The 16,004-nt window shown below is 48.0% G+C and overlaps 1 protein-coding gene across 3 annotated transcripts in view; it reads right to left on the bottom strand.

Moving 5' to 3' along the window:
* FTSJ3 (FtsJ RNA 2'-O-methyltransferase 3) overlaps positions 1-15,401 on the bottom strand; it is a 73,428-nt gene extending 58,027 nt beyond the window's left edge. Inside the window, exons 1-3 of one of the 3 annotated variants that reach the window (XM_088473502.1) lie at positions 15,260-15,401; positions 10,281-10,389; positions 2,744-2,849 (exon numbers count right to left, since the gene is read on the bottom strand). In XM_088473502.1, the coding sequence (XP_088329628.1) occupies positions 2,744-2,849; positions 10,281-10,347 (173 nt within the window). In that variant the 5' untranslated portion in view covers positions 10,348-10,389; positions 15,260-15,401. Of the gene's footprint in view, positions 1-2,743; positions 2,850-10,280; positions 10,417-15,196; positions 15,223-15,259 lie in introns of those variants that run through there. The other 2 variants (XM_088473500.1, XM_088473501.1) reach the window with 2 other exon arrangements.
* Between the last annotated feature and the right edge of the window lie 603 nt (positions 15,402-16,004).

Consider the following 16,004-nt stretch of genomic DNA (forward strand, 5'->3'; position numbering starts at 1 on the left):
GCATCTCTTTAATATTAATTTTTCTCCCATTCTCTCCTCCATTCGAATGGACTATTCCCATTGGCATTTGAAACAACTTTCTTGGCTGGGTAGAATAAGCGTGGTGAAGATGAATACGCTTCCTAAATTGCTTTACCTCTTTCAGTCTTTGCCCATTCAGATTCCAGATTCCTGGTTCCGTTCGCTAAATGTCTTAATTCAGCAATTTATTTGGTCTAGGAAACAACCTAGGATTAAACGTACTCTTCTAACTCGACCAAAACAACTGGGTGGTCTCCAACTCCCAGATATCAAAGCATACTATCACACTATCCACCTTAATAGAATTCTTGAGTGGACTAGATATAGAGAGGTGAAGCAATGGGTTGCCCTTGAAGGTCGCTTCATGAAATTTCCCCCTGAAATAACACCTTGGCTTCCTTCCATTCCTAAACTAGATTTCCATCATCCAACAATTTCTCCTTCCCTTTCGGTGTGGAATTCTTTAAGAAATCTCCCTTATATTTCTTCACGCTTTGGACCTCTTACTTCTTTTTTGGCTAACCCGGATTTTCCCCCTGGTATTGATTTTAATCAATTCCCTAACTGGGTGCGGGAAGGCCTTTTTCGGACTGGCCAGCTGGTGACTAAGTCAGGTATCAAAGCATTTCTTGATATCCAGGAAAGGTGGTCAATACCTCATTCAGATTTTTGGAAATACCTGCAAGTTCGCCATTACCTGTCCTCTGCGGGTAGAATGAATGTTTCTAGTCGAGATCTCACTGCTTTCGAAAAACTTTGCATTTCACCAACCGATCCATCCCACACAATTTCTGCTATCTACCAGATACTCCTTAACAACCCTTCCTGTATCATACCTCCTTGGGCTAAAAAATGGGAATTAGATTTAGGCATTACCCTCACAGAGCAAGAATGGCAAACAATATTTCTCAAGGCACACTGCAGCTCAACTTGCTCAATTATCAAGGAAACGCAATACAAAATTTTGATGAGATGGTATAGACACCCTACACTATTACATGCCATGTTCCCAACAAAATCCAACTGTTGCTGGAGATGTCTTAGGGCTCCAGGGTCATTACTACATATATGGTGGGACTGTCCACAGCTATCTAAATATTGGTTGGAGGTCATTTCCGTTTCACAACAAATTTTAGGCGCGCCTGTCCCCACTGATCCAGCATTTTGGTTAATAAATTATTCTGAGTCCTCACTGGGATACTACAAAAAGTCCTTGCTGCGCCATTTGAGTAATGCCGCAAGAGCTGTCATTCCAATTCTTTGGAACTCTTGTAACCCGCCCACACGTAGGGACTGGTTCCAAAGACTCGATTACTACATGTCAATGGAAGACTCTTCAACCCTCTCCATCAATAGCCCTTTTATTCTCACCAATACTTGGCTTCCATGGTTGGAATACAAAAACTCTATGGAATATAGAAATTATATGTTTCCAGCCGTAATTACCCCGTAATATAGACTGCAGCTTCTTTATATTGGCTAACCACTTACTTTTAAAACATGAAGACCCTTCCCTGTTCCCCCATTTTTTGTTACTTAGTATATAGTTTTTCTTTTTACTTTACCTTCTTTATACTGTGTGATATGTGTTTATTGAAATGTAAAAAAGTGGTTTCTAATTTGCGTACATTTGGACACGTACACGTTGATAATGTTTTGCTTCTGTATGATGTACGTTCTTTGTTTGAAACCTCTAATAAAAACAGAATGCAAAAAAAAAAAAAAAGATTTTGCCCAAAATTACTGTCTCGCTGGCCTCATTTTGATCCTACTCCATTCCCCTTTTCACATTACTCCAAACTACACTCCATACCCAATCACACCCTCCTCACTCCCAAAACATCACCACCACCAGAAGAAACATTCTAATTAACACCACTCACAAACACACACAAGTCATCACCAGTACTAGCAGGAAGAGCGCACCTTACCCCCCCTACCCCCATATGTTTGAGAAAAAGTCTGGGATATGCAGGGAAAAATCTTCCTTCTGGATAACTCCCCAGGGTGACCAGCTCCTTTATTATGTCACTGCTCTGTACTTATGTCAGTAAATAATATGAAATCTTTGCTTGCTTGTTAGCCCTGTGGTAGAATTGCATACATACAGTGTATTTGATATGGAGAGAGGGGCAGAGGGAGGATATGCAGTACCAGTTACCCTTAGGCATAATCTAATATATTGATTTGTTGCTTGGGTTGCACCTCCCTGGGCAGACCTGGCCGACCTCCTCACTCGTTATTAACAAACGTGTCTATTGGCAAACGCACAAGACCTTTCTATTCTCTTTGGATATGTTTGTCGGTTATGTTCTAGGTGTTTGTTTCCGTGCCCAACCAAACCTGGTTTTGTAAATAGTTTACAAATGTAAATAAAATATGCATACTCAAAAGAAAAAAAAAAAAAGATGATATATTTGTCTTCCTGGACTGTGGAAACCAAGTAATCATTTCACTGAGCTGGTCTGATTCTGACGCTTTATGGAGCCGATCTAGAGGGGCCACTATGTTCCACCCGCCATCCCAATGATCGACTTGGGACTTGTTTTTTTTCCCCCTCTTTAAGAGGTTTTAGCTGCTTGCCTATAGCTGTGCTGCTGAAGGACAATATACAGGGCAAAAATATACACGACAGAGGTTATGACTTTAAACAAGTGTATGGACTGAAAATGCATTGGTACATATTGTTATAACCTATATATACAATATGGAAATCACTTACCACCCTCCTGGGGCAGCACAGAGATCAACAAGAGCACGAGCTCTCTGCAGGAATTGAAATTTTCTGTTAAGTTGAATGAGCTTAAAAGCTGAACGGGAACGGTACCCTGGAATTATGGATAAAATATTTTTTTTAAAAGTACACAAGTAAAAAAAAAAAAATGTACAGGCAAAGCATTGTCTCTGCATAATCGTTTTGTATCACATTTATTTAGACATTTAGGGTGGAATTCAATTGTTTCCAGCCTCTATCGCGCCCGACGGAGCTATTCAATTCTTGCTCCTGTCGGGCGCAATCAGCTGCCAGCGCTACATTTCAGCTCGCAGCCCCAGGGGGATGAGAGCTGGAATGTGCGAAATGTGACCTGTTTGGGTGCTCAAACATCACTTTTCGCGGTCGGGTTTAGCTGCCTTACGCGGCTAAACCTGACCTCTATGGGAGCGATCAGCGCGAAAAATGGCAGCAATTGAATGGCGGCCCGCGATCTCCTGTAACTTTTGAAGGGAGATCCGGACCGCGTAATCAATTGAATTCCGCCCTCTATGTTCATTATAGACACCGGACCATAAAAAAGGCACTCGTGCGTGCGTCCAAAAAGGGGGTGTGGTCACGAGATGAGGGGTCATCAATCTTGGGGGCGTGTCCAGCACTTACAGACATGCTGGGCTGCTCCCAAGATCTCACCTTACTGTGAATAGATTCCATGAGCACTGCAACGCAACTTTTCCCCCTGCGGGACACTGCGGCCCGTGGGTGGGACAGCACCTGGGAGGCTGCTTCAGCAGGGCGCCGCCATAAGGGCAGGGAGCATGGTGCCGTTTTGAAATCAGGCAGGTCAAACATTTTAGAACATCCCCAGTGAAATAACCTGAAATAATAGGGGTTAACTGCTAGAGGTTAAACAAAGGGGTTTATGTTAGGAAACACTGAAACATAATGTACATTTCAGTATCATAAAAATATGAGATATGGTAAGAACTTACCCTTGTTATCTCTATTTCTACGAAGTCCATAGGGTTCCACAGGATACCTTGGGGTATAGGTGTGACGTCAGTCGCTGGGCACCATAGAGTTAAGCTTTTCAGCCTCCCAGGATGCACTAGGGTCCCCCTCCTATACCCCGCCCCCGAGCCAAGGCACCTCAGTTAGTTATCAAGCCATAGGCCGGAGGAGGAGAAGGAAGAGAGAGAACAAAGATCTGGACACATACAAGAATCACATTCTCACCAGAGGGAGACGGAAAACCGGTGACCAGAGCAAAGCCCATCTGCAGCACAGGTGCGACAGGGCGGGAGTCCTGTGGAACCCTATGGACTTCGTAGAAATAGAGATAACAAGGGTAAGTTCTTACCATATCTCATATTTTCTACTTCAGGGTCCATAGGGTATCCACAGGATACCTTGGGGATGTCCCAAAGCAGTATCCTTTAAGGGTGGGGACGCTCCTGTGCAGAAAGGAGAATCCGCCGCCCGAAGGAAGCATCCTGAGAGGCGAAGGTGTCAAACCTGTAATACCTCACGAAGGTATGGACAGAGGACCACGTAGCAGCCTTGCAGATCTGAACTGCCGAGGCACCACGTCGAGCTGCCCACGAAGGACCCACAGACCTAGTGGAATGAGCCTTCAGAGAAGGAGGGACCAGTAGGCCTTCATGAAGATAAGCTTCAGAAATAGCCATACGGATCCAGGCTGCCAAAGTTTGCTTTGAAGCAGGCCAACCCTTTTTACGGAAGCCATAGAGGACAAACAAAGCGTCCGACTTCCTAAACGAAGAAGTGCGGTCAACATAAGTCCTTAAGGCCCGCACAACATCCAAAGAGGCCTCACCCACGGAAAGACCCGGTGAGTTAAAGGCCGGAACAACTATTTCCTCGTTAACATGAAACTGGGAAACAACTTTGGGAAGAAACTCAGGCCGACTGCGGAGCACTGCCCTGTTCCCATAAAAAACCAAGAAAGGGGGTCTACAAGAAAGAGCCCCTAACTCAGAAACACGTCTGGCCGAAGCAATGGCCAGAAGGAAAACAGTCTTAGCTGTTAGCCATTTAAGATCCACTGAGCCCAGTGGTTCAAACGGCGGTCCTTGGAGAGCCCTCAGGACCACAGCCAAATCCCAAGGCGCCACAGGTGGAACAAAGGGCGGCTGAATGCGGAGAACACCCTGCATAAAGGTGCGCACATCCGGGATTGTAGCAATCCTACGGTGAAACCAGACAGATAGGGCCGAAACCTGTACCTTCAAAGAAGCAAGGCGAAGCCCATGATCTAGTCCCGCTTGCGGGAAGGCGAGAATCCGAGACAGACGAAACTCCCGCGGTGCATAACCTCTCGGTCGACACCACTGGAAGAACGTATGCCACACGCGATGGTATATCCTCGCGGAAGACGGTTTCCGAGCTCGTAACATGGTACGCACCACAGAGCTGGAAAACCCCCGGGACCTCAGCATGGCCGTCTCAACAGCCACGCCGTCAAAGACAGCCGAGTCAGGTCCGGGTGAAGGCAAGGACCCTGAGACAGAAGGTCCGGTCGTATCGGCAACCGCAGAGGACTGTCCACGGACAGACCCTGAAGGTCTGAGAACCAGTGCCGTCTGGGCCACGCGGGAGCTATCAACAGGAGCGTCCCTCCTTCCTGTTTGAATTTCCGGATTACCCGTGGAAGAAGGGAGACCGGAGGGAACAGGTATGCGAACCGGAACGTCCACCGGACGGACAGAGCATCCACCAGAGACGCCCCTTCGTCTCTTGTGCGAGACCCGTACACCGGCAACTTGTTGTTGTGCCGGGACGCCATGAGGTCGATTTCTGGAAGACCCCACCTGTCCACCAGTAGTTGAAAAACGTCCGGCTGCAGGGACCATTCCCCCGGATGAACGTCCTGGCGACTTAGAAAGTCCGCCTCCCAATTTAGCACTCCCGGGATGAAGACCGCTGATATGGCCGGAAGATTGCGCTCCGCCCAAACCAGGATCCGAGAGACCTCTACGAGAGCCGCCCGACTGCGAGTTCCTCCTTGCCTGTTTATGTAGGCCACGGTGGTAGCGTTGTCCGACTGGACCTGCACCGGGCGACCCTGGAGAAACCGCTGTGCCTGCTGGAGAGCATTGAAGACCACACGGAGTTCCAAGATATTTATTGGAAGCTCCGCTTCTGTCGGCGTCCACCTGCCCTGGAACAAGTGTGGACCCGAAACTGCTCCCCAGCCCCGAAGACTGGCGTCCGTTGTCAACAGGACCCAATTTGGAACCCAGAACGGACGTCCCTTGTTGAGGTGGGTCGTCTGTAACCACCACGCAAGGGACAGGCGAACCTCATGGGTGAGCACAATCGTCTGGGACTTCAGAGACTGAGGCAGCCCGTTCCACTTGGACAGGATCAGGTGCTGCAGAGGTCTGGAGTGAAACTGAGCGTATTCCACCATGTCGAACACCGACACCATGGAGCCCAGTAACCTCATCGCCGAGTGTAAGGACACCCGGCGGCTGTGCAGGCAACTGCGCACCCTTGACTGTAAAGCAGAGATCTTGTCCTCCGTCACGAAGATCCTTTGCTGTCCCGAGTCCAATAAGGCTCCAAGATGCAGAATCCTCCGAGACGGGATTAGAGTGGACTTCTGCCAGTTGATTAGCCAGCCGTGCCGTTGCAGCAGTGCAATGGTCAGGTCCAAGTGGCGTAACCGGAGCTCTGGAGATCCTGCCACCAATAACAGGTCGTCCAAATACGGCAACATGCGGACTCCCTGCAGCCGCAGAGAAGCCGCCATGACCGCCATCACCTTGGTGAAAACACGTGGTGCTGTTGCCAGGCCAAAAGGTAACGCCCGAAACTGGAAGTGGTCGCTGCGGATTGCAAACCTGAGGAACTGTTGATGGCGCAAAAGAATAGGGACATGCAGGTAAGCGTCCTGTATGTCCAATGACACCAAGTAGTCCCCAGGTTCCAGCGCCAGAATGATGGACCGTAGGGTCTCCATCCGAAACTTCGGGACCCGCAAAGACTTGAGTGCTTTGAGGTTGAGAATCGGACGATATGACCCATTGGGTTTCTGTACCAAAAATAGATTTGAATAGAAACCCTGGCCCCTCTGGGAGAATGGAACAGCCACTATAACTCCAGCCTGGAGCATAGTGTGCAATACCTTCCGCAGCTCCGTAGCCTTGTTCCGGTCTGATGGGAGACCCGTGGTGAAGAATCGAGCCGGGGGTCTGTGCCGGAAGGAGAGGGCGTATCCGTGGGAAACCACCTCCAGAACCCAAGTGTCTGTCGTAGTGGTCGACCAACACTGGGCGAACTGTAGCAGGCGGCCTCCCACCCTGGGATCCCCCAAAGGGAGGCCCGGACCGTCAGGCCGCAGGCTTGTCATCTGGCTTGGGGGCCGGACGTCTGGTACTCCATGCCTGCTTCCGGGGCTTGACCGATTTCTTAGGGCCAGCCTGTCGAGGAAACGACTGTGGTTTGGGCCTGCCCTGGGCCCTAGATGACCGAAAGGACGATGGTCCCGAACCAGAAGGAGCAGCGGCCGACGGGAGACAGGCAGATTTGGCTGCCGCCAGCGTGGCCACAATCTTATCCAGATCCGGACCGAAGAGAACTTCTCCGGTAAACGGCAACGCTTCCAGACCTTTCTTGGAATCTGCGTCCGCCTTCCAGGATCGCAGCCACAAGGTGCGACGAGCAGCTACCGCTGCTGAAGAAATTCTAGACACCAGAGTACTAATGTCTAGAGCCGCCTCGTTGATGTAGGTGGTTGAATCACGGAGATTGCCAATCAACTCCGCCTGTTCGGCCAGACAGTCGGATTCAAAAGAAGCCTCTAATGAATCCGCCCAGCGCTCCATCGCTCTGGCAACCCAGCAAATGGCCATAGCCGGCCGGCCTGCAAGGGAATAAGCGGACTTCAGGCAGATTTCTACCTTGCGGTCCGTAGCATCCTTAAGGGAGGACATGGATGGCATCGGCAATGTGGCACTACGGACAAGACGGGTCACGTGAGAATCCACCTGTGGAGGGGATTCCCACTTAGCAAAATAATTATCCGCGAACGGATAAGCCACCGCCAGGCGTCTCTGCGGCTGGTATCTTTTGCCAGGTTGTTTCCACGCCTCCTCTAAATGGTCCACCAACTGACCCGAAAGAGGAAAGACTGTGGCATCGCCCTTCACATCTTTGAAAAAGGCATACTTAGATTTAGCCGCTGGGGGAACTTCGTCCTCAATCACCAAGGCTGTGCGGACCGCCCGAATAAGTCCAGGAATATATACTTTGGACTTAGCATCAGCGTCCTTAGTATGGAGAGGTTCCTGATCGTAAGGATCCAGAATCTCCCCATCATCAGACGTCCCTTCGTCATCCTCATAAGGAGCGGACAGAGACGCCACCGGCCTTTTATGAGGCCGCATCACAGACTCCCCTTGCAACACATCCGACAAGTGCTGTACAGAACTCGTCAGGGAGTTAACTCACGCTGGCTCCTGAGAACCCGGGAGCGGGGAAATAGGGAGACTGTGGGGTACCACCAATTGTCGTGGGAACCCCTGCATGGGTGACGACACCACAGACTGCTGGGACAAACCCATCGGAGTAAACGCGGGCTGCGGAGCTAACTGGCCCACTAAAGCTGTTAACGCCTGAGCGAAACAAGCCCAGGGCGGCTCCTGTACCGGTGCTGTAACCGTAATAGGCCGCGCCATGGACAAACACTGCCGGCAAAGGCCCTCCGCGCTACCCTCCCCCTCCGCTAACGGTACTTTGCACGTGGTACACTGTAGCCGGAGGGGAAAATCACTTTCAGACATGATGGCACCACGTATGTGACCTCTCTCACCAATTAAGTATTAAATAGGCGAGAGACCACCCTGCAGCACCTCACCGCAAGGGCTTTAGCAGAAGAACAGGGACAGTAATAAAGCTGACAGTTTAGAGAAGAAAAGTTACAGGCAGCGCTAGCACAGTCACATACAATGCAGAGAAATAACAATTCCTGCACTAACAGCGCTGATCACTCAACTACACAGACACAGGGCCTGGTAGGACACAGCGCTGCATACACAGACCTGAGCCACAGCGGAGGAGAGGTATGCGGGGGGACCCAGACCACGATGCTTCCGTCCAGCGCTTCCAGCAGCGTTCACCATGCGTTCTGGAGAAGATGGCAGCCGAGGAGCAGAGAGGAGGCTGGCCTGGAGGAGGAGCGCTGCCACAGGACCAGTCGGCAGCATGCAGAGAGGGCTGTGTGCAGCGGGGGAGGCTCCGGCTGTGAGACAGGGAAGGCGCGCTCCCCTGGCATGCATTTAACCCCTGGGACGCCGCAGCGCTACCGCTCTGCTGCGGTCCGCTGTCCCAGGGGGTAGTGGAAAGCGCAGGTTGGTCGCCTGGCTCCACGCTGCAGCCTGTCCCCAGGGAGCCCCCTGCCTGGGGACTTAGGACCATGTGACCAGCGGGGACCCACCGCGGGACCCCGCTGCTTACCTTTGTCCCCCTTGGATCCGGCCATGGTCCGGAACATCTGGGGTCACCGCTAGCTGTGACCCCAGATGCTCACCAGCATCCCCGGATCGGTACCGGCGTTCTGGTACCGGCGGGGGTGTAGGGAAGACAGCATGGACGTCAGGACTGACTGTCCATACTGTACATCCAGATGTGCAGCCACAGCTGCACTGAAGAAAGCTTCAGGGGCTCTTCTAGCCCCCCACTCCGACAGGTGCACCAGACGCCGGCCGGGCACCAAACTAAACTGAGGTGCCTTGGCTCGGGGGCGGGGTATAGGAGGGGGACCCTAGTGCATCCTGGGAGGCTGAAAAGCTTAACTCTATGGTGCCCAGCGACTGACGTCACACCTATACCCCAAGGTATCCTGTGGATACCCTATGGACCCTGAAGTAGAAAAGGCCTTTTTCCGGGAACAAGTAATGGGCAAAAGCCTTACAGCTATTTTGCAGCAATAAAAAAAAGAGAGGCTTGCCTGGACCATGAAGCACCACCAGTGGTCTACTGACCACTAGGTGGTCTTATGGACCAATGATTAAAATGTGAGGTCTTTGGTTTATCATGCAGGGTATTTAAACACTGTCGAGTGGGCAAAAGATGGTTCCTCAGTGTATGGGATTTATTTACTATAAGTGGTTAAAGCTCAAAATTAAAAAACGGCTGGTTCAGCGTGACGCTGCCATAAGGGCAGGGCACATTTTAGCGCTTTCAAATTGGGCAGGGCGCAACACCCCGCTAAAACAGCCTAACGGCAACACTATACATGTTCTGCATATTAAACAGATTCTGTATAAAAGACTAATGTATGTGCAGATAAATACCATATTTAGGACAACTGCCCCCCCCCCCACGGGGCAAAGTGTAGAATTCTACTCGGCATAACCAAACCTTATATAAAATATTCATCTTTCAGGCAGTTTATTTAAAATACGAGTCATCACAGGAACATACTGAAATGCCATCGGTGATAGTGAAAAAAACGCCATGCAATAAAAATATAATAATATCTGTAAAATGTTTTGTTAAAGTAAGGCAATATCTGGCTTACCTGTCTCTTTTGCCAGATGGTAAAATTTATCCTTCCGGCTCTTTCCAACTTTTCCTTTTTTACCCATTGCGGCAGAATGAAGTCGCTGATGTCTTCTCTATGTCAATATCTAGGATGTACAACAGGTAAGTTCTAGCTGTGGAGAACAAAATAACAGTCCATGTTCCTTTACCCTCTGAGTAAGCAAACATTACAATCCCCAACGCATTGCTTTCATGCGACAATACTATTAAAAAAGACTAGTTAATGCCAATAAATGATCATATTTGTAAAATATGCCTCCTACCCAATTGTTTAGGGTGTGTGATCTGTAGAATTCAAACCTGCTGATGTCAGTAGGTTGCATAAGAAAGAGCAATAAGTTCTGAGGGATAAAATCCCGGACAAAAAACCACTGTGCTTTACAGATACTGTCAGATTCACTACTATATAGACTGTATCCATCTCAAACAGTCCGCAGAAAAGCCTTGCCCTAGTGGAAAATATAAACTATGACCTAACGGAAAGAGCACAAGCTGTAGAAACATTTCAAATTGGTGCAGCACCAGTACTGGAGACTGTTCCATAAGCAATAATCAGGTGGGCACCGGGTAAAGAGCTGAAGACCGGCACGGTTTTGTGACAGGTCCTTGGCTAACTGTGGGGTTCATGAGCTGTTGAATGAGATTTAATTTAGCCCAGACGTACACTCTGAAGGCAAATTTCTCTTTTTCATGTGATGCAATTTCTGATTTCATGTGATGCAATTAGGCTAAATCAGGTTTGGATGGAGTCCTATAAGCAGGGATTAAAGGGGACGGAACTGCTTTCAGTCAGTACTATTTGGAGACGGAACCAGTTCTGCCTCCTTCAACCCACCTGACCCGGGCTGTCAGCACTGCGCTGTAGGGAGTTGCTAGGCACCCGCTGAGATTTTGTTACTAGCAGGCGTCCAGCTCATTCCCTACAGCGGCAGCCGGAGATCTATCCTGAGCTCCAGCTTCTGCAGTGCAATATGGGAGAGACGTCATGATGTCTCTCCCATAGTTCCGAGGAGCGGCAGACTGCAGCGGACGCAGGAGTGGGGCTTATTGTGTGTTTGTTACTGGGTTTTTTTTGTATGTAAGGGGCACTACTACTGGGGGCATTGCATAAGGGAGACTAGTGTTGTGGGCATTGTTTGTATTAGGGGCACTACTACTGTGGCCATTGTGTAAAAGGGGCACTACTGTGTGTCATAACATGAACAAGGGACATTAATGTGAATAGGGGCACTATGTGCAGTGTAATGTGAATAAGATTGTGCTACTGTGGCACCATTTGAATTGGGGGATACCATTGTGTGACCATGCCCATTTCTTTCGAGACCGCACTCCTTTTTCCCTATGGCGCTCTGTCCCTTTAGTGCCGAGGGGGGAGGGGTGGGGGGAGGTGAGGGAGGGAGAGTTTCTCGGTAGCACCAAGTGTCTTTTCGTGCGACTTTTTACCTTTAAATGCATCTTTTTTGCACAGCGATGCTGATTAAAATGATGTGCAGCATGCCTATATTCTGTGAGCGACTGTGGGTGTATCTGCATGCAAAACGCTGCGTTACAGTGTCAGCGGCTGTAGCTAACCCGCAGTCGCACACAGAGCATAGGCATGTCTATCATTTTAATCAGCAGAAGCTGCTGCTTTTACTATCTATTCGCATCGCTGTGCGAATAAGACGCATTTGAAGGTTAAAAAATAAAATTGCATGAAAAGACGCTCGGCGCTACAGAGTCAGACTTGTAGCACACGGAGGATAGATGTACGTGAACGTTTAAATAAACTGTAGTAGTATACAGTTGTGCAAATAATACAGTTTTGGTATACTTAAAATTATGTAAATGTATGAATTGCTATATTAGCCCACTACATATGGAAAATGTTTTCCTAGGTCCCCTTACTTCAAGTAAAAACACAGTCCCTGCCCTGCATAGGAAACAGCAGCCCCAAGCTGCTTCTGGGCTTACACGCCATGTATGCGGGCACAGTGAGCAAGTGACACATATTTTTGCACCGGTCAATGACGTTAGATGACAGAATTAATTTTGAAGAACAGGGCAGCCGGTTAAAATAAATAAATTCATTATATTATACAGAGGGGTCCGGCTTGCCCTGGGGTCACCCAAGTGCCCGCACTTAAAATTTCAATGTATATATCCAAACATGGCGCAGCACTCCCAGTGTAAAGCCATCACAGCTACAGCGGCATATATATCAACGTTTCAGTGCCGTTATTCACAACATGGCACTTTCATCAGGACAAAATTACATAAAACACATCCTACCTTATAAAGGCCATCACCTTTATATTATAGCTACACATTCATATGATTAATAATATACTACTGTATATAGTTATTCACAGTCAAGCAGCCCATTCTGTAAGAAAAAGCTAGTTAATACCCAGCCTTGTTTTACCATTATGCTCGTTAGCAAATGCAACACTATGGTGCCTGCAGAATGGGATTCAAATGGGGGTTCAAATCCCAAGAGCGGATGCCCGACAGGATCAAGATCCCGACAGGGGCAGGTAAGTACCCTAACCTCCCCTGTTCCCCCCTAACCCTCCCTTAGTGGTGCCTAACCCTAATCCCCCCCCATACCACTCCTGAAACCTAACCTCTAACTGGAGGTGCCTAACCCTCCCTTCTATGGTTGCCTAACCCTAATCTCCCCCCCCCACCTTCCCCAAACCTAACCCTGCTAGACTCCCTAATCCTATCCCTCCCCCCCACCGCGACTAAGGGAGCCCTGGACTTATCTTCATTTGGGATGGTGTCCTCCACGTCGGGATTAAGATAGGCGTCAAAATACTGACGCCTATCATAAATCCCAAATCGCCATTCCGCTGTCGGGATTGTGTCTACATCCAAGCGTCTGCAGGCGCTATACAAAGAATGAGAGGCATTCTGCCCCCTTGGGTTACATTAGCCCGAGGTGAGTCATCCCTAAATAATGCAAAGTGACTTCAATGTCTGTTAGACATGATTTACTGCATTTATAACATCATTAAGAACCAAATAATACAGGATCATCAACCACGCTAATTTAAAGAGCAGAAAGGCATTTCCATATTATATCATCAGGTTACAGCTCAGGGATTCAAAAGAGATACAAAAACACATTAATAGATCATCAATTGTATTAACCATAAAGGTTGTGGGAGACCCTGTATTAGTCATAAGCACAATATGTATTGTAGTCAAGGATGCTGACAATGACAACAAAATTGAGTCAAATAAAGCAAAAGAGGAAAGGTGAGTATCGGCAGAAAATGGCACACATATAAAAGTAAATTTTCTAACTTTCATAAATCTTTACTTTTATTATTTACTAGCTGAAGTACCCAGCGTAGCCTGGGTTTAAATCTTTAAGTTTTATTATGTGATGTCATCGAAATCCATCTAGTGGAAGGCCCAGAAGAGGCTCCCTGGGTCAAAGTTCTGTCCAGCATCCAAGGGTCAAAGTTCTGCCCAGCGTAGACCAACGGGAGGTCAGAGAGGACCTCAACACCCTAGTAGGTCTTCTGGGATCCAATGTTACCACTCTGTGAAGTTTACATCCAAATCCATCCAGTGGAAGGCTCATAACAGGCTCCCTGGGCCAAAGTTCTGCCCAGCATACACCAATGGGAGATCTGACCGAATCTCAACCCCCTAGTATGTCTTCTGGGATCCAACAATACCACTCTGAACCTTTCATCCAAATTATATGATGTCATCCAAATCCATCCAGTGGAAGGTCCAGAACAGGCAAGTTCTGCCCTGCGCACTCCATTAAACATCCCAGACCAATTGCCACTCCTCTGCGAAGTTTTCATCTAAATCCATTCAGTGGAAGGCCCAGAATATGCTGCCAAGGTCAAAGTTCTGCCCAGTGAACACCAACATGAGGTCCAACCGGGACCCAAACCCCTTTAAAACCTGGCCGGCATGCAACAGGACCAACTTGCGTTGGTTTCATTCCAATCGGTGCAGGGGTGATCGAATGCATAACTGGACAGACTGAAGGCCAGTACACACTAGACACGGCAAGTGCATACACACCTGCTGAAGCAGACAGTGACGGACCGACAGCATGGCCCCACTAACGATATCGCATGTCAGACCTGCAGGACAGATGGATGATATCGCTGAAGACACGCGGTAGCGCGCATCATCAGCGACATAGCAGGTACACACTAGAAGATGTGCCCGATATGTGGCTCCGATCCACCGGATCGGACTACAGATCGTCTAGTGTGTACCCGGATATACAAACCAACAAATCTTATATATAATTTTTAATACAGAGGTCCGATGATGGACAAGTACCAGCAAAATATAGAATTAAAACAAAAATATAGATAAGAAAGATTTCAGAGAAGTGTATATCAAAAGCAACATGGAACGGTCGATATATTTGTCAGTGTGTACTGATAAGGATTGGTTGCAAAAATATCTTATCTGCCACCAAATTGCAATAGATAATAAATATCTCCAATATTGTGTATTAGGTATAGATCGAGTTAACTAAGTGATAACAGAACAACCCCACAGTATTGATGAAGAGTTAATATAACCTAAATAATAACACAAATGAAATAACAGGAGACATACAGTGGAACAATTGTTTTATTTTAAAGCACTTTTTTTTCCAAGTGATATACACTTCTCACCAATCTTTCTCATCTGTAATGTTGGTTATTTTAATTCTATATTTCGCTGGCACTTGTCCTTCATCGGACATCTTTTTTTAACTATAAATATTAAGTTTTATGACACCATTATATGACAGTACTTATCTTTCCTCTTTTGCTTTATTTGCAGACAGGGACTAACAGCACCGCGCTGAACATCGTTCCATACACATAGAGAGCCCCCCACCGTTGCACACACACAGAGAGCCCCCCACCTCCCCATACACACAGTCAGCCTCTGCTGTCTATATAAAGCCACAGGGCCCCGGTGTACAGCAGCCCCGGAACTTACCGAGTCACCGCAAGTCCCCCACTCCTTTCACGTGGAGAAGTCCCGGCCCTGAGCTGGCGCACAGTCGATTACGTCACTGCCTGGCGGACGCCCGGCGCAGCCATGTTGGTTGTGGCGGTCTGTGTGACTGATGATTGATGGTCCTATTAAAAAGATTGTGTAATTTCTCTCCGGGTTCTACGGGACTATCTATATAGTGAGCCGTAAAGCTGTGACACAAATAGCCAGTTGATTGGGGTCTATTTACTAAGCATTGTTAGAAGACAGAGTGAAAAGTGATAAGGTGCCAGCCAATCAGCTCCCAACTGTCATTTTTCAAACACAGCCTGTGAGATGGCAGTTGGGAGCTGATTGGCTGGCACCTTATCACTATGTCTCCTAACACTGCTTAGTAAATAGACCCCTGTGAGCAGCCTGACGCTTAATGTCATAGAACCGGGATGATCTAAGTACCTTGAGCGGCTGTCCCGTTTGAGGGAACAGGTTGTGGGATTATCCAGATCCGCAATTGGAACAGTCAAACTATTCAGTTCTAAAATGAATTGTATGCTATAGCAATAGTAGTTTTAAAACTTTAAAGTATATTCAAGCCAAGTTCATTAAATGCACAAGTAGGGACATTTATGTACAGCGTTACCTGTGGGACAGATTTCAGATATGTCCTGGTTAGTTTAAGTATTGTGCTGTACCTCTGTCATTGCAGCCAGTTACACAATGAATGAAACAAAATTTTGAGACTGAAGGC

Source organism: Taudactylus pleione, unplaced genomic scaffold, assembly GCF_031769625.1.
Source record: "Taudactylus pleione unplaced genomic scaffold, aTauple2 ptg000136l, whole genome shotgun sequence".
NCBI classification, from domain to species: Eukaryota; Metazoa; Chordata; class Amphibia; order Anura; family Myobatrachidae; genus Taudactylus; species Taudactylus pleione.